We start from the raw sequence: 26,508 nt of genomic DNA on the forward strand, positions 1-26,508 counted from the left end.
TATCCCCATCATGTGTTGGTTTTACTAGACTCTAGTTTTGTCATTGTCTTTCTGTAATCCATGCAGTTTTCCTCTCCTTTGTTGTTCCTCTATTTCCATTACTACTGAATAAGGTCATTTTCGTCTCATTTTTGTTTCTTCTCATGGAATCCTTTAGTCCTACGTGTAACTCTAGTTTTGCGTATCTATCTTGTTCCTCTTTCTCTTCTCTGCCATATTTTAACCCCCTAGTCAACCCGTCCCTGTTCCGTAATTCGTCCAGTACCACTTACGAAGTTATAAATCCTTTCTAGATGTGGATGTGCAGTTTTCAGTTCCATTCTATGACACCCTTTCCCCCCGTCAGCTGAATTCCCCTTTATCCATGTCTTAACTTCTTTTTCCACTTTGCCTTTTTCTAATATTCCACTCTACTGCATGTAGTTGCCTTCTGACTTGTTTCCTTGTTTCCATCTGCCTTCACTTTCTTCAGTACTTTTCGCTTGTCTTTAATCCTGTGTCCATTTCTGCCCTCAATAAAGATCTCCTTATTGTGAAACTGTTTTACCCTATATTTTATCTAGTTACTCTGAAATGTTTTCTTATGCATACAGTGCTCTTTTTACTTGGTTTCTATCACCTATATTCTTCCTTGTTCCATCAGATACAGTTATAGTGCCAAACCTTGTTTTTCAGTATGTCATTCCTCACATGATCTTTCCCATCTAAAGTTAAATTTTGCTTTTCCACCCATTTTCTTCTTCTTTTTTCCCTATTCTACCTTTTATTAACCATCCATATACTGAGTATGTACCATTCTCATACGCTCACTAATACCTCCCTCTTTGGTTCCTCTTTTTGTTCTACATTCATTGCTCAATCCATTTCTGTATTTCTTCTTTTTACATATTTTGCTGAATTGCTTTGGTTTTCCATTTATTCCTTGGTAGGATCGCTGCAATTTGTGTTGTTTTAGGTCCACTTCACTGAATTTATCTCTGACCTTTCTGCCGACTACACTTTTTTATACAAACGTACTTTCCCACATACTGTCCTTCTTATGTCTCATTTCCAGTTATCACTTTATCTCCCCCTTTTCTTCCTTTAATAAATGCCTCACCACACAGTTCTCTTCCTGGCTCAACTGCTTTATAAGTACAAGCAATTTTCATTATCCTTTCCTTAAAATATGCTGAATAGCACTTTTTCTTAGTAAATGGTTATATTGCAATATCTCAAATTTGAAAAGGCCCATAACCATTTTCCTTTAAAAAAAAATCCAACATATCTTCTCAACCATCACAAAAATGCTATTATAAAAACTTTTAAGTATTTCGTATAATATAAACCATTTTAAAGAACTACATAATTATTTAACATAAAATTCATTCACTAGTGTACATGTTTGTAGTACAAAATGATCCCATACTATGATGTAAGACTGTAATTGCATTCTCCTTTTACAATGCATGGAATAATGAAAGGTTCTCAAGAGAAATAACAAATGTATATACATTTTCAAAATGCATTGTATAAATAAGAAACTCTTGGGAAACATTTACTTACCAATTGGCGAATTGCTGGAGTTGTTCCACACATAGTATAGGGAAGATGATAGGAATAATAAACAACACATTTAAAAACCTTGAGCATAGGAAGTAAACCTATAGATAAAAGAACTATGTCTGCAGCAAACATATACTATCCCAAACAGACTGTACAAACTCAAAGTTTTTGCTAGCACAAGAATGCTAACTCACTGTACCAAGTTTCCCAAGCACATGGTGATATGTAGGTAAAAACTTCTCATGTTAACAAGTATTTTGGTAATGTGAGTAGATAGCTGGTGATACCTGCATTCCTCATTCTGGTCTCAGTAACATTTGCCATTTTGCGCCTTGCATATTACAAACCCAGCCTAATTCATACATCCCTTCTCTAACCAGCATCTTCTCTCCCTTCCTCTTTCCTCTTTTTTTTATATGAGTCTTTGCAGTTACTTCTTTCACTTTCAGCCAGTCCTAACGTGACTCCTTAACTTCTCGGCAAACTAACATCACACTTACAGGCAGGTCTTCCATAACTCCTTTTGACTATTTGCCCTACCAGATCTTAAACATTCTCCTTATCTTTCACCCACAGATTCTATAATATATCAATAAATGCACTGTTATTCTCTTGAGATTGCCTCATCATGATCCGCAACCACTCCTCAACCAATAGCATTCATTTGCTCTACTAGAAAAAGTATCCAATCCACACCTTCTAAAAGGTCAATCAGTGGTGATGTCTTTAAGGTTTCCACCAATGCCTTCTTGTCAAGGTTTATCTTAATCCATCTCTTTCTAACCTTTCTTAACAAGCGATCACTTCAGTCATAAATTTCCCACGAAGACTTCAAGAGCCAGCCTACCCAAGTCCTGTTCTTTTTCAGGGCCCGGATCCTCTTTCATTCTATATTCGCAGTTCAGGGACCTGAAGGTTCTGTGTTTCTTTCATTCATAACTGATCTGTCTTGTTGCCATTCCATCTACTCAGAACTACTGTCTAATTCACACAATGTCCCTTTACTTACTTGCCATCCTCTCCTATTTTCTTTTTATTCTGTCATGACCTTTGGCCTTAGTATGGAGCAAAACCCATTTCTCCCATCAGTATGACTATTCAAATAATGTCTTACCATCTGCAAGGAACTTGAACATTGCTCTTCTATCCGTTTTCTCCTTTTCCCCTTTCTCCTTTTGCTGCAAACTCCCTACATTTCCTCCAACATTCCTTCTTCTTTCAGCTATATCATTCCAGTGAATCTAATCATCTTTTCTGGATATGTACACTTTTAATATTCAGCACTCACAATTCAACCTTCATCCATCTTCCTTATTTCCTGCACTCTATACTGAAATCTGTTTCCACCCTCCATTGAGTCTGGATTTTCCCAGGATTTCTGCTCTGGCCCATTTTAAGTCTAATCACATTTAATTGCTCTCTAACCTCTCATTCTATTGACTACACTGATTGCTTCAAATCTTTTTCCAACAAAGCTTTCTGGGCAGCAACACATCATACTGCAGTTCTTATTTGGCGGTATTCTCACCTCTTTCCTTAGCTGGTTGATATCTGGCTTACCGTACAATCCTTCACTGAACTTTTAATTCTGATCTCTCTGTGCTCCTCATCCTGGCCCTCTTTAATGCCCTTCCTTGTTTAACATTTTGCTAAACTGCATGCTCTGCACCACAGCCTATATCCTACACTCCCTCTCCTTACTTAGATTTCAGCCTCCATTTTTTTCTCTCTCTCTTTTAAAAAATACATCTCAGCAGTTTCTCTCACAGCCAGTCCTAACATGATACTTTAATTTCTGAGCACTTTAACATCATACTTCAACAAGCTCTTCCTGAGTTCCTTTGACTATTTGCTCTGTCATATATATGAACATCTATAATATTTTGGGCTTCCATCTGTAATCATAGTGAGGGGTACATTAGTCTTCTCTTGAGGTGCACTCTTGAGGCGCACTTCCACTCACTTCTCACCAAATACAGTTCATCCTTTCACCAGATAAACGACCCACCTACACTCTCTACTTGGTCAAACCAGCGTCTTTCAGGTTGCTATCGATGCCTTTTCATCAAGGTTCATCCTAACTTCCCCCTCTAACCATTCTTATCAACCAAGCCCTTTAATTAAAATGTTCTGTTCCCCCAAAATTCATATACTTACTACCCCACTTCTTTATATCTTAACTTTATGCTATATTTGGTTGAGATTTTTTTTAAAGAAATAGAACAGTGCACATATAATTGAGACTTCCTTTGTACCACTTAAGAACCATTTACCTCTTTCCCTTCTAAGAGAAAATCACTAAATACTTAAATACTTATCCTCATATATATTTTATACTTTTCATAAATATTCATATATCCATAAATAATATGTAATGCTCTCTGAGGGATATATATATTCATTCTTAAAAAAATTTTTTTTCCCAGCAAGACTTTAAGTGCTAGTCTACTTTCTAACTCCTATTCTTTCATATGCAGGCCTTTACTTCTCTCTAGTTATATACACCACTCATTGTCATCTTTAACTAACACCAAACATTTTTAACCAGTTAGACCCCTTCTGAGATCTGACAGATTTCTCCATTCCAAGTCTCTTCAATTCACATCTTATTTGCCTTTTTGCTACTCTGACTACTGAGAACCCTACTCTAATGCATGCAATGCTCCCATTATTTAGATGAAAACCTCCTCTTCTTTTTCTGTTATGCTCTACCATACCTTAACTATCCATTTCAGCTACTATCCTATATCATAGCAAAGGGTACAGTAGTTTTCTAGTGAGGTTTACCTCCCTAACGATTCCCAACTACTCCTCAAGAAATACAAATAGTCTTCTCTATAGACAAACCACTGGCCCATGCTCCCTAACTGGTCAATCCTGATGTGTTTTAAGATTACTAACAATGTCTTTTTAGGAGAATTCATCTTAATAAAACTGCCTTAAACTTTATTATTAACCAAGCTTTTAATTAAAAAATTTTACCCACAGCATTAAGAGCTAGTCTACTCTATAATTCCCATTTTCATCCAGGTCCTTGAAACTCTGTTAGATACACCACTCATTACCATTGGGCCTTCCCATCCAATTTGAACATTTAAGGAAATCTCCATTCTGAGTCTCTTTAGTACACACCTGATCTATATTGCTGCTATTCCATTACTCTTAAGTCTTCTCTAGTTCGTATAATAGTCCTTTATTCAGTTAACAAACTTCCTTTTTATTCCATCACAATCTTGGTCTAAATATGGTACCATACCTACCACCAGTCAATAGATACCATTCTTAAATCATCCGTTCACATCTGTGGGAAGCTTCACTTTGCTCTTCCATGGCTTTCCTCCTGATCCTTATTTTGCCCTAGAGAAACATGCTGCCTTGTCTTCTGTGTCCCTCCTTTCAGCTTCCACCTACATTCACATCGTTCTTACAGATTCAGCTGTCCCTTTGGGCTAGATACTCCCCTCATGTTGGACACTCACTGCTCAAGCCCTGCTGTCTTCCCTTTGTGTCCTACACTCTTTACTGCATTTGTTTGTATTCTCGGTTTAGCATAAACTTCATAGGATTCCTGCCACTGGCCTGCGTTTTATGTCCATCCCACTTGGCCTGTTTCTGACCTTTCACTCTATTGACCACACCCACTGCGTCTAGTATTTTTCCAAAAAAGCATCCTGGACAGCAAAACTTTATACTCCAATTCTTACTTTGCTACATTTTAACCTCACTTTCTCTCATTCATACACAACTCTGACAAAATTCCAATTCCCATTTCCTAATGTTCCCATTTAGACCTCTTCAGTGTCCTTCCATATTTATTTTTCTACACTGCATGTTCTGCACGCTAGCCTAATTCACACACACTTTCTGCTTATTTAGTTTCCAACCTCCATCTTTTGCTCTTTCCTTCTTTGCTATTTTTTCATACAAGTCTCCTCAGGTGCTTCTCTCACTTACTGCAAATTCTAATATATTTCCTTAACTTCTGAGTATATCTTTAATGTCCCTCTTATGGGACATTCTTTCCAATTTCCCTTTGGAGAATTCCCCCATATATCTTAACCTTTCATAGTGATGAATGCATATTCTTTTTGAGGTTTCCTCCTCTCCTGATCCCCACTCTGTGCCTCACTCAAAACCAATTTTCTACTCTTTAGATAAGCCTTTCCCTTAGATAGCTTCTAACCTGTCTTATTCCTTTCCATCGTGGTCTTTGGCCCAGCTATGGTGCCTGTGCCTCCAGGTGGTATCAGTGACAATTTCTATGTCAATATTAAGTGATACCTTCTCATCTGGCTGGCAGCAATTTTAACTTTGCTGTTTTACTCCTTTTTCTTTATTTTGCCTTATTAAAAACTGTACCTTATATTCAGCATCCCTCTTTCATTCAGAGACTGTGTGTGTACATATCATTCCCATAGATTCAGTAATCTCTTCTAGATAAACGAACACCTCATATTCAGCAGTCACTGTTCAGACTCTGGACTGGATTATACAGTTCTGGCCACGCAGCCTTTCTCTTCCACACAGCTTCCTGAGCGGCTCCCCTTCATAACCTCAATTCTTATTTAGCCACATTCCCTCCTTCCTCTCTCTCTTTGAGTGGCTGCAATCTAGATTAACATAAAATCACTCTATTAAAGTTCCTACTCGCCCATGTGCCAGGATTTCTCACTCTAGTACTCTTTAATGCCCTTACCCATTGGCCATGTTACTCTCCTGCAAGTTCCCCACCCGAGTCTAATTCACATGGCCCTTTTCCCTTTTTTAGTCGCCATTCTCTCCTTGTCTACTATCCTTTCTTACAAGTCTCCTCAGTTGCTTCTCTAATTTTCAGCTAATCCTAATATGGCAGCTTGCTAGCAAAGATTTTTTAATCGGGATTACTCTTAATCTGCCTTTGTCTAAAGCAGTGGCTCTCAAACTTCAGTTTGTTAAAATACAAACTGCTGAGCCCCACACCCCAAATTTCTGATTCAGTAGGTCTAGTGGGGCGAAGAATTACATATTCCTAGGCAGTGCTGATAGAACACATCTTAAGAAGCACTGCTCTAAACTTTCCCCCAACCAAGACCTTTAATTAAAAATTTCCCACGAAGGCATCAAGAGCAAGTCTACTCCTGACTATCACTCCTTTTCAGGCCTCTATTTCTCTCCCATTATATAGACTAGTCATTGCAGTCTGGCTTATACCCAACATACCACTCAGGCCCATTCTCACACTATAGGCTTCCCCATTCTGGGAATCGTTATGGTCCTGTGGTTTTTCTTATTACCACCCACCTGCTCAGAATCGTTCTCTAGTCTATACAGTGCTCCTCTTAGCTTTACCCTCCGCCCCTCCTTCTGTGTCTTTTGGCCCAAGTATGGGATCCTCTCCCTCCAGTCAATACCTGTCATTCTTCAAATGGCATTCTTTTAATCTGGGGGCACCTGTAATGTTGTTCTCCCATTCCTTTTCCCTTGCTACCTATCTGGCCCTAAAGAAATATGCTGCCTTATCTTCAGCTTCTCTTCTTTTTTTTAGCTACCATCTCTGTTTCATTCAAGTGGATTCAGTCTCCTCCCAAACAGCACTCCCTAGCCAGGTTCTCTCCCCAGGAGCTGTCTCTCCACTTTCAGAAAATCTTCACACGACAGAGTAAATTCTAAGGATAACTTTAATGTGGCATTTGCAAGATATTCATTTGTATCTCCCTTTGGTGGTCTGCCCTCCCACGTCTTAATTACATACAGCATAATTTCATCTACCATCTGTACATGAAAATAACAAATGAAGTTTTACTTTTGAGTTGGGCATGATCGCTAGCCACTCAGCTCTCAGTATTAGCCATCCATGCTATAGACCAGTGCTCAGAGATTTATCCTGGTGTCTTTAAGGTTGCTGGCCTGTCTTTATATCAGAGTTCATCTTAATCCATCTCCTTCCAATCCTCCTAGCTAAAACTTCCCACCAAAACTTCCCATTACTTTTCGGGCCCTGTTCTCCCATTGTATATACTGCTTTTCAAAGTCTGGCGTTAAGACCCATCATTTGACCAGATAGACCCATTATAAGATCTTTTGCAAGAGTTCTCATTCTGGAAAACTGTGTTCCTCATCGTATCTGCCCATGCCACTCCACCTGTTCTCAACTACTCTTCATATAGTTCTTCCCTTATGTAGTTTCCAGTCTCTCTCTTCTTTCTTATTTAATCATGATCTTTAGTACAAGTATGGTACCATATCCCTCCTGTCAGTACCTGCCAATCTTCAAATGACCCCATCTCTTCTGCAGCTCTTCCACTCTTTTCCTTGATTGACCCTAGAGAAACACCTATATTACCTACAGTCACTTGTTTTTTCAGCTACCATCTTTATATCATTTCTCATAGATTGAGAAGTCTCTTCTTTCATCTTGTTTCCTGCACACTGTTCTGAATACATTTGCATTCTCAGTTCAGTACGGACCTTCATAGGATTCTTGCCACTGGCCATGGCTTGGATCCATCCCATTTAGACTCTTTAATATGTCACTCTATTGGTCATACTTGTTGCTTCAAATATCATTTGAGAAAAGATTCCCAGATTCTGTTAGTGAGGCACTCCCTCATTGACACCAGCTCTTATTAGCCACTTCCTCTCCACATCCTCTCTCCTCTTTGGCTGTAATCTAGCTTAGCTCCCATCTCTCTACTTAATACGCAGCTCTGCCCTTTTCCAGTGTTCCTCCTTCTGGCCCTGTTTAATGCCCTTCCCTACTCACCTTATATTCGGCACCCCAGCTTAAACCCTCCATCTTCTGTTTTTATGCTTCTAGCCTCCGTCTTCTCCCCTCTCTCCATGGTATTTTGCATACAGATATCCCTAGGAAATGTCTGTCACTTTTAGCCATGGTAGGGTAACTTCTAAGAGCAACCAGTTTTAATGGCGCACTGCAATAATCTATGATATCTTAGCTATCCATCACCCTTTCATTTACCATCTGTCTACAGAAGGAATGGAGGCAAAGTACTTCTCTTGAGGTGTATTTCCCTCAGAATCTTCACCCATTCTCCAACAATACTCTATCCTCTGGCCAAACTACCTATTCACACCCTCTGTTAAGTCAAACCTACTCTCTCTAAAGTTGGCAGCAGTGGGTTTTTATCTGCATTCATTGTAAGCAGCTTCCTTATAAACTTCCTGTCACCCAAGTCCTTTAACAGTTTCCCTCCAAATTGGTGCTTCAAGAGCTAATCTACTCCTGCCTCCTACTCAAGTCCTTGCTCCTCACACTTTCTGTATACTTCTCATTGCTATACGGTCTTTACATCCAAAATGTGTCCAGTTAGACCATTTTGAGCTCTGACAGGATTCCCCATTTGAGGTCTTTATTACACACCTGCTCTGCTTTCTGTGCTCTCCACTATACAATATTTCCATTTCTCTGCCTCCAGTCTCTCTTTTCTTTCTTTATTCCATCATGACTTTTGGCCCAGGAATGCTGACTTATCCTTCCAGTTGATGTCTGTCATTCCTTAGTGTCTCCTTTCTTTCTGAGGGCAACTTTAATCCTACTTTTCTGTACCTTTCTTCCTTTTTCCCCATATTTGTCCTAGAGAAAAACCTTATCTTCAGCACCCCTTCTGCCACATGTGTAGCATTTTCCTGGTAGGCACGTTCTCCTCATTTTTGGCACTCACTGCTCAACTTGCTTTCTTTCATCTGCCTTGATTCCCTGCACACTCCACGCATCCCTTCCTTCTCAGTTTGGTCCAGACCTGTGGGGATTGCTGCAGGTAACCTGTGTTTCAGGTCCATCCCTCCTACCCTCTTATCTTTCGCCCCACTGACCACATCATTTTCTGTAACTATTATTCCAACACAGCTTTCTGGAATCTCCTCATAACCCCACTTATTTAGTCATAGTCTTCCCTCTAGTGGTTGAGGCCTGACAGCTCCCACCAAATCTCCCACTCTGCCATTTGCCACACTGCATGTTCTGCGTCCTGGCCTAATTCACACGGCTCGCTCCTTTCTTAGCTTCCAGCATCCATCTTTTCTCTTTTCTCTAATTCTGTGTTTTGGTAATTTTTTTTCCTACAAGTTTCCTCAGTAGTTATCTCCCATTTTCAGTCAGTTCTCAGACAAGCCTCATTTCTGGGAACAGTCTTGATGTAGACCTTCAGGGCATTCCTCTCTTATTCCCTTGGTTATCTGCCTTGCTTCATTCATGAAGCGCTCATCTTTGTTATGGCAGTGGACTTAGTATTGTTCTCTTGCCACGGAAAGGCTCTCTCTCACCCCCTTCTCCTCATCACCCAGTGTTAGTCATCCTCTGTCACAACACTGAGCGATTGCTACCAGTGGCTTTTAATGGAGTTCACCTTAGATTCCGTGTAACCTCTCACTGTATTAACCAAACCATTTAATTGAAAATTTGCCACAAGTTTCAGAAACATTATCTCTATTAATGCTTCCTTATCACTTACTTATATATAAAGTGTCTTCTGTCTTTACTTATACATAAAATTCAACGTTAGCCCAGTCTGTGATCTACCATTATTCCTGACTGTCTCTCCTTATTCCTCTTCCTCATTTGCCAGTAGCCTCCATGAACCAACCTGGGGTTCATATAATCTTCTATTATTCAACATCTATCCTGCCTCTCCATTTTTATTTGATCATGACCTTTGTTCATACCGTAATCCCACTCTCTCATTTCATTTTTTCTTTTTTTAAATACCTCAACTGACACATTCTAGGTTTGTGTTAACTTCCACTTCTTTCTTTCTTCTTCTTCCCCCTTCCTCCTGCAGAAAATCCTACCTTAATTTAAACAAGATCCTTCTTTCATCAACCCCCTATTGCACTGAAATACATTCTGTAGTTTTGATAGGTACACTCTTTCCTATATGGGGCAATCCATTCCCATCATCTGTTTTCGGTATGCTAGAGTGAATTCATTTGCTCTCTGAATTCAGGCCTATTCATAGGATTCCTACCAGTGGCTTTAATTACCTCTAACATTTCAATCTCTTGACTGCCTCAGCTCACTAGAGCCTGCTGGAAAATATCTAGTCTCCTTCCTTTGAAATATAAGGTATTTCAAATTTGTTCCTAAACAAATTCTCTTCTCAGCACCTATGTATTAGCCTCTCTCTTACTGCTTCCAATTACACCACTGCCTTTCTAGCCTCTTTCCTTTAGCTCGTGTACCTTCCTCTGCTTGCCAAAGCTCTTTTGTGTCTTTTGAGATCCAATTAAACTGTACATCCTTTCAAATTTTTTATGATTTTCCCAGGCTGTTAATCCTGCACTCCCACATAGCACTCTATTAAAACTTATATTAAAGAACCTATGGTACTAAATTGTAATGTCACAGGTATATATAGGTAGATCTCTCACACACACTGTTATTCAACTCCTAGACGTTCAGCTGTGGGGGAAAAGGTCATGTCTTAGTCGTCTTTTTATCTAAGGATCTGGCATATTCATTTACACCTTTACATTATAAATGTATTGACATTTTCTACATTTTTGGATGGAGGGAGTTTAAAGTTAAAACTGAACAAATGAAAGTCTCACTACCCAACCTGTCATATACGGTCTTTACATCTGAGTCTATTCTTTCCTGTCCTTGCCTATCCCCCAAGTAACTTTCTAACTCCACAGTTTCATATATATATATATATATATATATATATATATATATATATATATATATATATACACACACACACACACACACATGAAATTTTTTAAACCTATAAGCCTTTTCCAGACCATGGACTAGACCCTTATGTGCCTTTTCTTCATCCATGATTAATAAATCCCCTCCTTCAGACAGTTCAGAAAATCCTATCTTCTTCATGAAGACTTCATTTTCCTTCATTTCTTCCACTGAGTATCTCAAAACATATAATTGCCCACTTGCTTTTCCATTGTACGACACTGACTTCACCAATATTAGAACTTCATTACTGACCTACTCACTAAAGGTTGAAAGTTGACATAAAGCAAGTTCATTCTGGTGAAGATATCGAGACTGTGATATACTTAGTATTAATTTAATGATCTGTGTGCTTTTGTACCATCCATATTTTATGCTTTGTCTGTCAGCTCCTAAAGTAGTGGTTTTAACGTTTTGACAGGCATGGCAAAAAGCCCCTTAAAAAGTGTCTCCCCTGCTGCTTTCCTGATCTGTAGTCAGATGCTCTACCACTGAGCTATACCCTCTGCTTTCCTTATCTGGATATAAAAACAGAGTTTTGCCCATGTTGTCTTTTCTGTACTATTCTAACTCGCAGCAGGGGATAGATTTTTAAGTCCAGCCTACCGGCTTCTTTTGAGAACTACGACCCTAGAAAACAGCCTACATATGTGTCACTTGATAATTCAGAACACAGAGCCAAGGGCAGATGGTGCTTCCTAAGTTACTGATGGAAACCGTGTGCTTGTGCTGCCCATTGACACAGGCTCGCCTGCTCTCTCTCCTCCAGCTGCAGGTACCTTCAGCTGCACCATGAAATTCACTGTCCGGGACTGCGACCCTGACACGGGGGTTCCAGCTGAGGAGGGGTATGATGATGAGTACGTGGTGAGTCTCCCCTGAGACGCACTTTGACCCCTTGCACCACTCACTGAGTGACTTCTGTCTGGAGAGAACATTTTCGTCTGACATGAACTTACGGGACTGTATTCTTCTCAAACACATTACAGCTGAGGAGGACCTGGGCTAACCCTCCTCTGTCGTGGGAGTGCATCATGGCAAAGAGAATTAGGATTTACCACTTCATTACTGATTAAAGCAAAACTCACCCTTTTTAATGTTTTTATAATAGGGATACTTAGGAGATGAAAATAATCACATGATTTTCATTGAGATCAGTTTATTTGAAGCATTGGGGGTGGGTTCTCGTTGTTGTTCAGCAGCTTTTATTTTGCGTATAATGTAGCCACATCATGGACTGACAAGCCGTCACAGAGTGCAGGGAGACGTTTTAGAAATCTCCGCCTGTTCGTGCATGCAAAGTTCAGAAGGCCCTGTACGGCTTGAACTCTGCAGTTATGTGTGGCAGTGTGACTGCTTTGTACCTACGCCAGGGCTACAGACGTTGATCTGAATATGGCTGTAGCCAGATGACCTGTTTTCTTGCTTTCCTTTGCTAGGGCCTACCTTGTTAGACTTATCCAGACTACAGAACTTCAAACTAGCTTGGTAGTAGAGTTTTTCCTAGGCTCCTGCAAAGGCTATAACACAGGATGATAAAACCAAATGAACTAGTCTCTTCCACCTTTTACTGAACTGAGAGGACTCATTTTCTGACCCCTGTTTGTTAACCCACTAGCTAGAAGATCTTGAAGTGACTGTGTCTGACCACATTCAGAAGGTAATGAAGCCTAACTTTGCTGCTGCCTGGGAAGAGGTAGGCGACACCTTTGAGAAAGAGGAGACCTTTGCCCTCAGTTCTACCAAAACTCTTGAAGGTGAGAACAATTTTGCTATCAGTATATTGCCTGATAGCAGTCTAACACCTAATAGGCATATTTGTTATTCCAAAAGGACTCCCTTTTCTTTAAAAACTCCGTAAACTATTTCACTTTAAAACGCCAGAATGCTGTCTTCATCATCTAACAGAGTCAACCCATTTCCAGTCCAGTAGCCTCCCTCCACACACCACCGCCAACCCCGTGCACCCCCACCTCCCAGCACAAACTAGTGCAGAGGCAGATCCCTACGCTGACCTTTTCTCATACGGTTGCATCAATCTTCTCAACACAGAAGCTGTCAACAACATCATCACATTTCTGGGCATGCAGCCATGTGAGAGGTCAGACAAAGTACCTGAGAACAAGAATTCCCATTCCCTCTATCTGGCAGGTAAGAAACTTTCACCAGATTTCTCCTTCATTTTGTTGCAGAATTTGATAGGAAGGGATGTGCACGGGCATCTCATGCCCTGCTACTGTCCCATTATCCCATTATATGAGTTACAACTTGAAGCCCCATCAAAATGAATAATTTGTTTTAGCTGTTTAATTTGCATGCTATTCTTAGATGGTTCTTTTAAGATGTATATTTGGCCCAAGACACTTAAATCTCTTCTGCAGATACCAGTGCCCCCCGCTTAAGTACTCCATATCAATATTATTGAATACCTTCTATGTACCTGGTATTACGGGAATATAAAAGATTATTTAGAATTTGTATGTAGGATTCAATTCCCACCATAAGCACAAATCTCTAGAAAAGCTAAACTAAAATAATAGAAAGGAAATGCAGGCAGAGCATGATAAATTTCATTATTCAGAGCTTGTTTTGAGTTCTTAACATGGTTTTCCTCACTTTTTTCCTCTCAGGTGTATACAGAGGTGGCTATGATTTATTGGTGAGGTCCAGGCTGGCCTTAGCAGATGGGGTGACCATGCAGGTGACTGTCAGAAGCAAAGAGGGAACACCTGTAGATGTTATCTTGGCTTCTGTTGGATAAGTTTTTACTGGGTGAGATGAAGTTGATGTACCCTTCACTGTCAGTGGGCTTTCAGGCTATTGGCATGAATTTCCCAGAATCATACTTTCAAAAATGAATGACTTCAGAAAAGCAAATTAAATGTTTGGCCCTGAGCCAGCAGATCAAGCAGATGTCTGTCCTTGTGCATGTCTTTGTTTTTGTTCCTTTTTCTTTTTATTACACTTGGTCAGCTTTGGTATGGTAGTACAGCTTTGGGTGATCTTGAAAATCAAATACTATCCTATGCCCCAGCTGCTTAAACTTCATTAAATTCTTTAATTCACTGTGTATCTGAAAGCTCCTGGCAATGTTGGAAAGCTTTTATCCCAGAGGGGTGGTGGGGGAGTGGGAGCCAGAGTCCACTTTTGTCAAAATTCATTTTTATTAATAGAAAATAAACACTTATTCCAGTTGTTATACTTGAAGTTGCTAATAAAAAAAAAAGAATTTAAAATCACCACTTAATAATCCTGTTTTAACTAAGACAATGAAACTGTGGCTTAAAAAAAAAAAGTATTCAGCACCATTTGCTCATAGAACTTTCAGACTTTGTTCTTAAAGTTTCTGGAACTTTCCCGTCTGTAAAGTACAGGAATTGCTGAGCTACATGAGGAACCCTCTCTGGGACAGCCAACGAGAAGTTGAGCAATCAGTATATATTCAGCCTGGTAACTTGGACTGTACAACGATCCCCTCCTCTCCACTCTGGCTCAGGAGGGACATGCTTCTAAGCACTGAGGTATGACGAGTCCGACTGTTATTAGCTGGAAAGACCAGTTCTAACAGCAAATAACAGTAAATCTCTGGCACAGAGACTACTGTCCTTAATGTCCTGTGATTTTAGGAAATTCTATAAATAGCTTGGCTTTAGTTCAATTTACTCAGAAATGAAACATGTTTAATAAGGTTAAACTACTCTGCTAGAGTAAGTGTCTGCTGGTTTAGTGTCCTTATAAAATACATACATAATACATGTAGGTAAATCATAGTCTTAAAGTATACTTAGAATACTGCATTATTGAAACCAAAATCTAACAAAATGACTACAGTTAGAAGCAGCTAATGAAACTAAATCCAAAGTTATGACGAGGGAGACTCATTCTCACTTGAATCTGTGTCACTTAGAGAATTAAAGCCATTCGAGGCGAGGTGAAGGTGGCACCTTTAGATAATTCCAGTCAGGGCCAGAAATTAGCATTTCTAAATATTTCAGAAAAGTCCATAGAAGTGTTTCAAAGGCTTTTATGCAAAAGAAAGAATGTCTGCCTATCTTTCTGCATCAGTGAGTAGTAGTGCCCAACAGAATTTCCTAATAACACAAAGGCAAGTCCATACACTTGATCAGATGTCAAAGGAATGGGAGGTGGACTATTAGGTCACCCTTAGAGCTTCTGCTGGCTTTTTACTATATGCTGTTCACCAGTGTGAGTCAGGTGGACTTTTGTGAGAGAATAGTGTTTGGTGGCCAGGACCTCTTTTGGGCGTTTCTTGCTAAGTGGAATACACAACAGATAAGGGAATAGGGGAGGTAATACAGGGAAGCTACTCTTTCCAGCTCAGAAGGAGTTGATGAAGCCCATATATGCATTCAAGAAGCCCATGGGATCCTCTAGCTGTGGATAGTGGCTAATGTGGTCATCCAGAATCGACACTGTGGACCGCGGCAGCGTTTTCCTAGTGGAAGAGAACAGCATGTAGGTGAACTTGAGGCTGGAGGGAGGGGGAGGGATGTAAGCCAGTGGGCAGCCCTAGTAAACGCCCCTGTGGACATACCACACTGGAAGGAACCAAGAGAGAGCTTATTCACCTTCTACTTTGGGATTATATCTATCTTAGGCAGATAAACTTGCCAATTCCATTTATGATGTATACAGACTAGTTTTTAAATGCTCATATTCCAACAGACAACAACATGAAAATATAACACATATACAACACATGTCAGAGCGGGATGACTTCCAGCTCCTTGGAGAAGTGGGCCATTCAGCAATTCACTGTCCAAGTAAAGATAACAAAAGACCTTGCTTAACCTGAGGAGATGAGAGAGGGTATTTTTGTTTAAAATTAAATGTAAGCTGTTTACTACTGGGCTGTTTCTACTAGGCCATGTGAAGGTATGGAACATTTTTATGTGACATAATCAAGCTCTCATATTCCGACACCTTCCAAATAAATACCTAGAGAGAAGAACAACCTGCGAAGGCACTTTCCCACAGTTCATTCTCCCCCTGCAGTCTCCTCAGCTGAGGCCAATGAGTTGGCTTTACAATCAGACTAAAGCAAACGTTTCTTAAAATATATCCACTTCCATTCCTTGGCTCACGTGATAGCTGTTTCTTACCTGTACATCTCGGAACATGTAGTAACTATGATAGTGAAAACAGACTGTATAAACCAAGAGAATGTATAACTGAATTTCTTGATCTTTACATTATGTGAGAGTAAGATTCCCCATTTCATCCTCTATTATGTGTTTCCTAGATGAACAGCCAGTGAGGTCGGAGACAGAGGCTAGAGCAACAGCCCTCAACAGGCAATCCTGTTCACCACTGTCACAGGATGATGTACTAAGAAAACAAAGACCCCTGAGGGAGACTCACCTGTACAGCTCCAAAAACTCTGGATAGGGATTCACTGGATCCAGTGGCCCATAGATAAAATGAACTAGGAAAGGGAAGAGGAATGAATTATTAACAGCTCTCACATCCATTTTCCTATTCCCACTGTAAAATTAACTACCCCCCCAAAAAAATTTTTTTTTCTTTAAATAATTTTTTTTATAATAGAAAACCTAGCTTCTTTCAATAAGTAGGTTACAAGGAACATTATGGGAATAAGCCTAAAAAATCAGTCCATTTGAGACCTTTTCTCCTGTAAACAACCATTCAGTCCCTTCATCTCTTCTGTGCCCTGGACCAAAAGGAATAAGCCCCACTTCCAACATTCCATTTTTATAAATCCAGAAGACTGTCATTCTTTAAGCCTCTCTCTTCAGTTATAATTGACCCTTGACATTTGAAATCAACCAATGATATCCTGAGCACTAATTACTCTGTGTGAGATAGTGCACTGAATTTCTTTTTTAAATCCGTAAGAATGAAGAGACAAGCAGAGACCACCTATAGCCTCTTGATTAGTAATCTAAACAGCCTGCTGTCCCAGCAATTCAGCATTGAATGTGGCAGCTACTGACAATGCACAGCACAGAAACTGGTCTAACTCTCACTCCTGACAGAGACACCAACTCCCTTTGCAACAGGATCTCAATGTTTTATATACTTCTCTACAACACCTGTCACTGGCTGCCAGATTAAATAAAGGATGGCCAGTTACATCTGAACTTCAGATAATGATTTTTTTTTTTTTAGTATATCTCAAATACTGCATAGCATATACTTATCCTAAATAGGTGCTTGTTGTTTATCTGAAATTCAAATTTAGCTGGGTATCTTGTATCTTTGTTTGCTAAGTCTGGCAATTATTTAACCCATAGTCCCTCAGTTTTCCTATCAAGAGGTAATACAGAGGGACTTCCCTGGTGGTGCAGTGGTTAAGAATCCGCCTGCCAATGCAGGGGACACAGGTTGGAGCCCTGGTCCAGGAAGATCCCACATGCTGCAGAGCAACTAAGCCCGTGCACCACAACTACTGAGCCTGTGCTCTAGAGCCCGCAAGCCACAACTACTGAGCCCTTGTGCCACAACTACTGAAGCCCGCATGCCTAGAGCCCGTGCTCTGCAACAAGAGAAGCCACCGCAATGAGAAGCCCATGCGCTGCAACTAAGACCCAACGCGGCCCAAGATAAATTTTATTTAAAAAAAGAAAAAAGAGGTAATATAGAAATACTCACTGGGAATAGATACAGAGGCAAGAGCTCCCACCCAGCGTCTTCTAAACTTCTTCCTTTGATTGATGTACTGCAAGAGACTATAGGACAGATAAGTCAGCAAGAGTAAAACAAGAAACTTTTTTTTGTTACGGGGATGCAAAGGCCTGACAGGAACCACAAGGAACACAACCTACTGAACACGATCAATATGTTTTCTTAATCCAGAAGCAACTTGGCATTCCTGGGAATGGCCCACTTAATTTACCCGTTTCTGTTAACCTCTAGAGTTAACCACCATGTAGCTCTGGCAGTGATCATGCCTACTATCGATGTTAGAATTAATGGTTCTTTGTGTTTATTAAGCGGGGAATGAAATCTAGGAAGGCTGGAAGTTACTTTGGATTACATGTGACTAAAGTCTGGGTCTAGAGGTCTGATTTTGGCTCCACCACTAACAAGCTCTGTGACTCAAAAGTTGTTGGTAACACACACATCTTTCCTCATCTTTAAGAAACTGAACTACATGATCTCTAAATTGGCATCTACTTCTAAAATTCTCAGTGTAGAAGTTCATGAGCACAAAGCTTCAACCTCTGCATTTCATCTGACCACAGATAAAATGGAGGCAGAGTCCTCATCCTACAGTGTAAGATGTCATAGCTACATTTTAGAACTCAAACTCATGTATTCTAATTATTCTGCCTGCCAACTGCAGGACAGTTATTCTTGTGAACTTCAAATATCACCTCTTAGAAGTGGTATTTAGTTTCTTGAAAGCACAAGGGAATTTTACAAGAGGGTTTTGTTTTTCAGTTTTTTATATTAAAATGAATCTTCAAGGGTCCCATGGGGGTTAGGGACCTCACAGTTCCCGGCAGAGCCACCAGCTAACACACTGGAAGCTACAGTGACCCAGCTGGCAAAGAGACAGGGCCTCACCCCAAGTAGTTCTGGGTACACTATCTCTAGGTCCCTCTGTGAAAGCAGCTACATTCTCATTTGAACCAAGGCATGGGGATTCTTTGTACAAGATAGAGAAACCTCCCTTCTCAGTCCCTGTTGCTATAGAAAAGATATGAAAAAGGAAACAATCTGTACTTTGAGAGAGGCATTAGGCACCTTTCAGAATTATGATTAGACATTTTGAAACACTTACTATTGACAAAAGGTCCAAAGACGATTTGCCAGTCAGTCAGTCACAGACTAAATTAGCATTAGAATTTGCAGCTGTTTATCCAAACTTATGGTGCCAAATGGCTTAGGCTCAGAGCTCACTCTATTCTCAATTTCTTTCTTCTTAGAAAGTACAGAGCATGACTTTTTGGTTTGCCTCATAGGTCATAACCACTCTTCTTGTGGTTATGAAAGCAAGGAACAGAACACACAATCCCACATCTTTCCCCACTTCCCAAAAAAAGTGTCTCTGGAAACCAAAGCAAAGGGTTATTTCTTACCTGTCGATAACCAAGTTCCCGTCATTGTTGCGTATCCCTGCCCACATGTCCCACAGTTCACTCTCAGAGGGTCGAGTGTATGGCCCAAAGACCGGGGTGAGACTGAATGAGTCCAAAAAAGCAGAAAGGTAAGTGTGAGAAGAACTCAGTACATCAAGTATGATTGGAACCTCAGGTCATGTATGTCTGACCCTTGACTAGTTTATGAATTCCTTCTACTACTTGCCTGGCAAGTGGTCAACACCTTTACTTTAAAGGGTCAAACCCTAAGATTTGGCCCAGAACTTTAATGGCAGCAACTTTTCACTACATTGTTCCCATGCTGAAGCGAATCAGTCTTTGACAATGACTTACCCTCGAGAGAATACGAAGAAGTTCATCAGTCGCGTGAGGATGGGTGACAGCATGCCTCCATCTTTGAGAAGCTATAGGTGTAAAAGTAAAAATCAATAGTCCAAAGAAAGAAAACAACTATCCGGGATACAAGGTTTTATACTAGGAACTAAAAAAGGACTTTAGCCAAATCTACTGGCTTTTAGTTTCTTGTTTTGCTTACCCACATTCTTCTCCCATAGAAAACAAACCTATTTCTAATTCCCTTTAAGATTACATTCTACACTTCGCTAAATCCCGAAGACTTTTAACTGATATATTCAACTTTAGACTAGGATCCCAATTTGTTCAAACATCATGCTAATGACACAACTCTTTAGATAGCTGTACTTCTCCAAATATCTGTTGCTCTCATTCTCAGAAATAAGCCTTTATTTATCTAGGGGTCACTTCTACTGCTTTATTTTTCCTTTATTAAGGAAAAAATTAACTTCGTTAACATGAGTTCATGATGAAACAGATTTTAACTACAGCCCATGAGAGCAGGTATGGCCGTTGTAAAGATACCAGCATTATTTATATTAGTAGAAACCTTAAAAACTAGAGATCTAGTCAGTGGAGTAACCAACCTTTTGGAGAAGGAGAGGACGGTGAGTCTCAGGAAATATACCTGTAGGAGAAGAGACTTAGGGTAGTTATTTACCAACAATCTTAGGCCAAACATAGGCCCATTATCGGAGACAATTCACCCTATTAGTCACCTTGAGGGCTTTTACTGCCAAAAACCAAACTACAAATAAAAACTTAGTACTGTGATTTATTATTTCTCCAGGGAATTCTGTGTTTACCAGGTCAAATTCTATCCCACTGGGATCACTTTCCCCACTGTAGAGAGAAGGGAAAAATACGTCATGGTCATCCACACTGCTGACGACTAGACTCTGGCTCCCCTTAGCGTTCCCACCCGTTCCTCAGAATACATAATGTTGTTAACTAGTCGGGCTGCAAAGGAAACCAGAGATCTTTCAGAAGTGTAGATCCTTCAAAAAACCTAGAGCTTTTCCGTTTCCATTTTTTCCAGAGTCAGTGGGAGAAAGCCATGAGCTACTGATAAAGGGACAGACAGGCTCCTCTCCCATCTGCCCGTAAGGTATTCTAAGGTATTCGGGGGACAGCTGAATAGTCATGCATTTACAAGCCAGGCTCAATGGCAGGCAAAGAACAAGAAACATCTCCAAAAGGTCTAATCAAGGGCTCACTAATTTCCAACTGAAACTTGGCACTGCTGTGAATTGAGAGTTTATGACACAAACCACAGTAGTAGTAGAAGCACCTGTGGCTTCATCTCAAATGTCTGCAGAACCCACTGCAGTTGTTGCAGAGATTGCGAAATATCATCTGCACTTCCCACTACTTCTAATCACAGTTGTTACCAGACACACCACAAGATCTTGCTGGAAAATGTATTAAATACATTTAAAAAAGCACATCTTACTATAACACAGCTTTTTATTAACTTACGTCAAGATCATCAGTTTCCTTTGTAATCTTACTTTATTTTCTATATTTAAAAACATTATTCTGAGAAAGCGTCAGTAAATCTCATCAGACCACAAAGCGGTTCATGGCACGAAAGAGGTAAAGATCCACTCCTTTGCTTGGGTCTGTTTGCAGTACCATCAGATTACCATTTAGACGTCACTGCCGTATCTAAATGTGGCCCTCTAAGCTACACCTCACTTTCCACCAGCCTCCAAGGCAGTTACCTCCATTCGACAGACAGAGACTCTTGATGGTAAGCCGACCAGATCGATTCTGCTTGAACCTAGAGACGGGGAGGGAAACACATAGCTTACTGAGCAGCTGAAGACAAACTCCCAAGAGTGAAAAGGGCCAGAAAGAACCCAGAACAATGTACTCTCATCTTAAACGAGTGAAACCTGTGAATCGTACACAAATCATGGCTTCACTGACCTATAGAGCAGCTCCTGAGCAACGATATCCCCATAGTCGTGAGACAACAGGTTGATCCTACGGTTCTGGAGCCCCAGATGCCGCAAAAGAGCCTCCACGATGCTGGCCTGCTCGAATATGGAATAGTGATGTGGTCTCTAGGGAAAGGAGAGCCCAGATACACAGGATGAAGTCATGGGTACAGGTGTGTCTGCCAGCCTGACCCCTCCATCCTTGCCTACCCCCATCCCGCAACACTGCCCCATCTAGATGCTGCTTACCGGTTTGTCACTGAAGCCAAAGCCTAAGAAATCAAGGGCAATCACTCGATGAAACCTGAGGGTCAGACCTTCCCAAATCTACAAGAAGGAAAGGGATGGTTTGGTCTTTCTAATCCTGCTCCTCCTCTTCAACCTACAGCAGCAAAGGAGTTTCATCCCTATCTCAGCTTAATAAACAGACTTCAATAAAGGGAAAATCTCATGAAACCACAACAGGCCCACAAATGATCCTCCTGGAAAGTGCTTTATTCCTTATAATTAATCTCCATTGAGGGAGGAACTCCAGCACTTTTTAACTTGGCAATGATCCCTCCCGGATTGCCAAAGACTTTTTTACTCCCTTACAGTAAATGAGCAACAGTTCTACATTTAATCCTATTTTATTAAGTAACTCAAATATGCAAGAGTCTTCCAGTGCTGACAACAAAATCCTTGATTTTGGATTTTTAAAGGCATAGTAGGACCCAGAAGTCTGATTTCCTTACCTTGTACCAGTCATAGCTGGATGTTGGAAAGCCGTGTAAAAGCACAACTATCTCTGGACTTCCAACCACACCCACAGAGTCTGGGAAGAGGAGACAGATCAGTTAGGCTGATGCCCTAAGAAAATAACCTTGAAGATATGAAAAATCTAATCTAAAGGACAAGAAACCCTGACCAAATTAATGAATTAAAATAATAGATTTCTTTTAAAATGCAAGCTTATTGCTTTACATAATAGCCATTTGATACCTGTTTTCTTTTATTCTGTATATTTAAAAATTGTAAATATAGCCAATATTTTATAACTTTAAATGGAGTATAATCTATTAAAATATTGACTCACTAATGTTCTACACCTGAACTAATATAATATTGTAAATCAACTATACTTCAATTTTTTAAAAACGTAAATAGCTCACTTTATATGAAAATACTTGGCGGCAGACTGCTTACTTTCACCTAGATTTTTAAGAAGTATTTCCACATTTCTCCCTTTATTCTGTATCATTAATATGTAAACTGCTTTTCCACAGTAAAAAGTAAAGCTTCACAGTTAAAAGTATACAGTCACAACTTAATAACTACAAGTTCTTTGTACCTTATTATTAATGGCCTCACAAAAATTCCCTTCCTCAACCCAGTGAGCGCCTCAGTTTATGCCATTTGTCCAACAATTTTATTTCCCGCAGAGGAGACTCAACTGAATATTAAAAGCATAATGCTCAACTATTGCAAAATTCTAACAACTATAAAAAAAGGCTAATCAACATAAACATGAACATTTTTTAATGTACAAACATCTTTTAAGTTAGCCAAACATTTAAACAGTAAGTAGCCTTGCTAATAAAAAATAGTATTAGATTAAAACTGATAGATTCATATACTGCCACTGGCATGAGAATTTGATAATAAGGTTTACAAAAATAATTTAGTTAGAAGCAATGAAAAATTTTATATACTTTAGCCTAGGAGTCTTATTCTTGAGAATCCATGCAAATAAATCATTTCATTTACACGTAGTACTATTTGAAAAAATAAGGAAAAAATTAACACATACATGGAGGTTTCCCTTTAACATTATTTAAAACATTGGAAAACTAGAAACAACCTAAGTGACCAACATAAAGAAAATTATATACTTACTTTTAGTTGAATATAGCAAATGAGAGGAGGTCAGGAGCAATAATGAAAAACGGTTTATGACAAACATTTTTCGTTATTGCTCTTGACCCCCGCCCAAAAGAAATCTTTTCCAATCTCGTTTCTCATTTCCTTTACCTATAAAATGAGGTGAACAGTACCTACCTCCAAGTATTGGTGTAAAGATTAAACGAAATAATGAAGGTTGAAAACAATTCAATGCCTAGCATAAGGTAATTAATTGGTAAGTAGCAGTCATAACAATAATTATTAGCAAATTAACTTAGACAAAGGTATAAGACTTAAATCACATTTAGTTATACATATAACAAATAATCTTTATAGAAACAATAAAATGAAATCAGGGATGGGGGGAACAGAACCAATGGCAGCTGTATCTATGAATGCTGTTTATATTATCTGACACTAGGGGCGCTCACAAAAGAAAGCCAGTACTATCTATCACTGCAAATTAGGCTACAAAGTAAATTATACTGGTCACATATACACTACCAAATGTAAAATAGATAGCTAGTGGGAAGCAGCCGCATAGCACAGGGAGATCAGCTCGGTGCTTTGTGACCACCTAGAGGGGTGGGATAGGGAGGGTGGGAGGGAGACGCAAGAGGGAGGAGATATGGGGATATATGTATATGTATAGCTGATTCACTTTGTTATAAAGCAGAAACTAACACACCATGGTAAAGCAATTATACTCCAATAAAGATGTTAAAAAAAAAAAAAGTCAAAATCAGAAAAAATAAATAAATAAATTATACTAACAAGTCAGTCTATGGACATTGGAATCTCCATTCCACCACCCTCACCGTCCCGGCAATTTTCTTTGAGTTTCCCTGATATCAAGTTAATGAGGGGAATTAGTCCATTCCTTCAAATGGACACTACACAGAAAAAGAGGGTTTTCCCCTCCATCACTGAGGGGCAACAGAGACCAATGGACGCAAAATAAGTACCTCAGAGGAACCCACGGGACCTCTACATGCAGAGTGTTTCAAGAGCCCTGTTCTTACCTTGGTAGAAGATACGCAGTCCCTTATAGGTAAAAAATTTGCCTGATGACTTCCATGAGTGAAGAGCAGGGGAAAGCTGGGGGGGCGGGATGTGCAGATAGGCCGCAAGCAGGGGTACAGCCAACAGCCCCACCTGGACCCACCACTCCCTCATCCTGTAGGAAGATCAGAAACCTGGGGTAAGCAGTTGGGTGACATTGTACACGATTCTAACACAAGCCCCAAACTGGTAAAACAGGGTGGGGAACTTCTGTACCATGTGGGGACTACCTTGCCCTCCATGTCAACCATGGCAGAAAATTTACCAAGAATGTAAGTGTACTCTGCCTGCTATGGCAATCACCTTATTTGCTCATCATTCTAATTTTAAGGAAAAAATATACTATTTTCATATGTAATCTTCCCCCTCAACTTCGTCCCACTTTAACCCCACAGCCCCTCCCCTTGTGCTCTTCCCAAGACCTGCTGTAGAGGTTTTATATAAAGTAAAAGGAAGATAAATAACTTAAGTAACTTCATTGTCTTTTATCAAGGCTTCCTGGGGGGAGGGAGGGTTCCCTTCATATTTACTCTAAAAGCTCTACCATCTACCCACCAGCCCCGCACCCAGTAAAATGTTTTACATATATATATATATTTTTAAACTGATGTTTAAAAAAAAAATACGTAGGAACATCACATGTCCTAAAGCAGAGAGCTGCTCTTGATTTTCTAATATTTATCAACCCTCTGACTCCAGTGAAGTCCAGTTTGCTACTACTATCTGGATTTGTGCTGAGAAACTGCTCAGGGTAAAGAGTCTGTGAAAGTAAGAAGACAGATGCCCTGTATATTCCAACGTAAGCAGCTTTGTCATGACCCTGAATATCTAATCTCTTGAGAGGTCAGGGCAGCAGATTATATTTCTGCTTTTCTTAGCAGACTCTTGAGAAAGCTCCCCCATTTATTTAATTTCTTAGGATGCCCCTTCCTTCCCATCCCCCCCCAAAAAAGGGGGCAGAGCATCTGAGAATTGATTTTGTTTTGGGGAGGAAAGCACTGATTTGCACACCCAACTTTCCCATGCCCAGGACTTCGAAGGTCCAGATCAATTCATCCACGATGACAAGAAGTGCTAAACAGGAATTAGAAACAGTTCCCTCTGTTTCTAGCTTATGACTCCTGATGGCCACCAGGGAAAGAACCATCAGTAGAATGGAAGTTCTCTTAAAAATAGCCAGAATGGAAATACCTTCTAAAACTAAAATAAGAATTGTCAAGAACACAGAACTACAAATAAGGGGAATTAATTGTGAAAGCCCTGGTGGGAATGTCTTTGTGTCTGTACCCTTCTACCATATTACCTGTAATCTGGCCACAATCCCTAACAAACTAATCCAACTCACAAGATATTTCAGAGTTTTTTTCAAAAAATAAGAGCCTGTAGTTTAACATCCACAGAGAATCTCAGCTCCTTTGCCTATTTTTAAGGTGTCACCAGGCAGTCTTTACCCTCCCCCCCCACTCTGAAGTGCATATCCATAAAACAGACCCAGTGATTTGGTTCTACCTTCCAAGGTAGAAAGATTAAAGATTAAGAAATGACTAGAAAAAGTGCCCGGAACATGACCATTATATCACAATATCCACCCCCCACAGTAGTAGTAGGCTACATCCCACTATCTCCTGAAAAGGTGAGATGACAAAAAGTTTTCAGGTTTAGATGATCATTTCTAAGCGCTACCTGTCCTGGACTTCAGCTCATACATTTTCACCTGCGCATTTCATCACTCCTGATCCCCATACTTCTCATGTCATTCACTGACGGGTTCCAGCAACCGAGTATCTGCAGTGACTCAGCAGAGAGCCGGGGAGGGGATAGAGAGGAGCTGAGCAGGAGAGGCCCCCCCCCCCGCCGCCCACCGTGCGGGGTGGTGAGGGGAAGGACAGACACTCTCCGCTCGGGACACCCTCACCCCGCACCTCTTCCTTCTCTTTTACGCTAA

General features: G+C 40.1%; 2 protein-coding genes across 14 annotated transcripts in view; one reads left to right on the forward strand and one right to left on the reverse strand.

The window, feature by feature from the left end:
- COPG2 (COPI coat complex subunit gamma 2) overlaps window positions 1-14,147 on the forward strand; it is a 140,073-nt gene extending 125,926 nt beyond the window's left edge. For all 5 annotated transcript variants that reach the window (XM_057550114.1, XM_057550116.1, XM_057550117.1 and 2 more), the window contains 4 exons: window positions 12,006-12,103; window positions 12,855-12,993; window positions 13,289-13,387; window positions 13,867-14,147. In XM_057550114.1, coding sequence (XP_057406097.1) covers window positions 12,006-12,103; window positions 12,855-12,993; window positions 13,289-13,387; window positions 13,867-13,997 — 467 coding nt within the window. In that variant the 3' untranslated portion in view covers window positions 13,998-14,147. The remainder of the gene's footprint in view (window positions 1-12,005; window positions 12,104-12,854; window positions 12,994-13,288; window positions 13,388-13,866) is intronic.
- Window positions 1-26,508, reverse strand: part of MEST (mesoderm specific transcript) — a 129,356-nt gene that overhangs the window by 88,431 nt on the left and 14,417 nt on the right. For 4 of the 9 annotated variants that reach the window (XM_057550127.1, XM_057550125.1, XM_057550126.1 and 1 more), the window contains exons 2-12: window positions 24,524-24,678; window positions 22,355-22,434; window positions 21,870-21,947; window positions 21,610-21,746; window positions 21,402-21,460; window positions 20,265-20,305; window positions 19,657-19,727; window positions 19,303-19,404; window positions 17,870-17,946; window positions 16,619-16,682; window positions 1,546-1,559 (exon numbers count right to left, since the gene is read on the reverse strand). In XM_057550127.1, the coding sequence (XP_057406110.1) occupies window positions 1,546-1,559; window positions 16,619-16,682; window positions 17,870-17,946; window positions 19,303-19,404; window positions 19,657-19,727; window positions 20,265-20,305; window positions 21,402-21,460; window positions 21,610-21,746; window positions 21,870-21,947; window positions 22,355-22,434; window positions 24,524-24,678 (878 nt within the window). Of the gene's footprint in view, window positions 1-1,545; window positions 1,560-14,381; window positions 15,693-15,738; window positions 16,049-16,618; window positions 16,683-17,869; window positions 17,947-19,302; window positions 19,405-19,656; window positions 19,728-20,264; window positions 20,306-21,401; window positions 21,461-21,609; window positions 21,747-21,869; window positions 21,948-22,354; window positions 22,435-24,523; window positions 24,679-26,508 lie in introns of those variants that run through there. The other 5 variants (XM_057550120.1, XM_057550122.1, XM_057550119.1 and 2 more) reach the window with 2 other exon arrangements.

The sequence above is a fragment of the Balaenoptera acutorostrata genome, chromosome 7, assembly GCF_949987535.1.
Source record: "Balaenoptera acutorostrata chromosome 7, mBalAcu1.1, whole genome shotgun sequence".
Classification (NCBI taxonomy): domain Eukaryota; kingdom Metazoa; phylum Chordata; class Mammalia; order Artiodactyla; family Balaenopteridae; genus Balaenoptera; species Balaenoptera acutorostrata.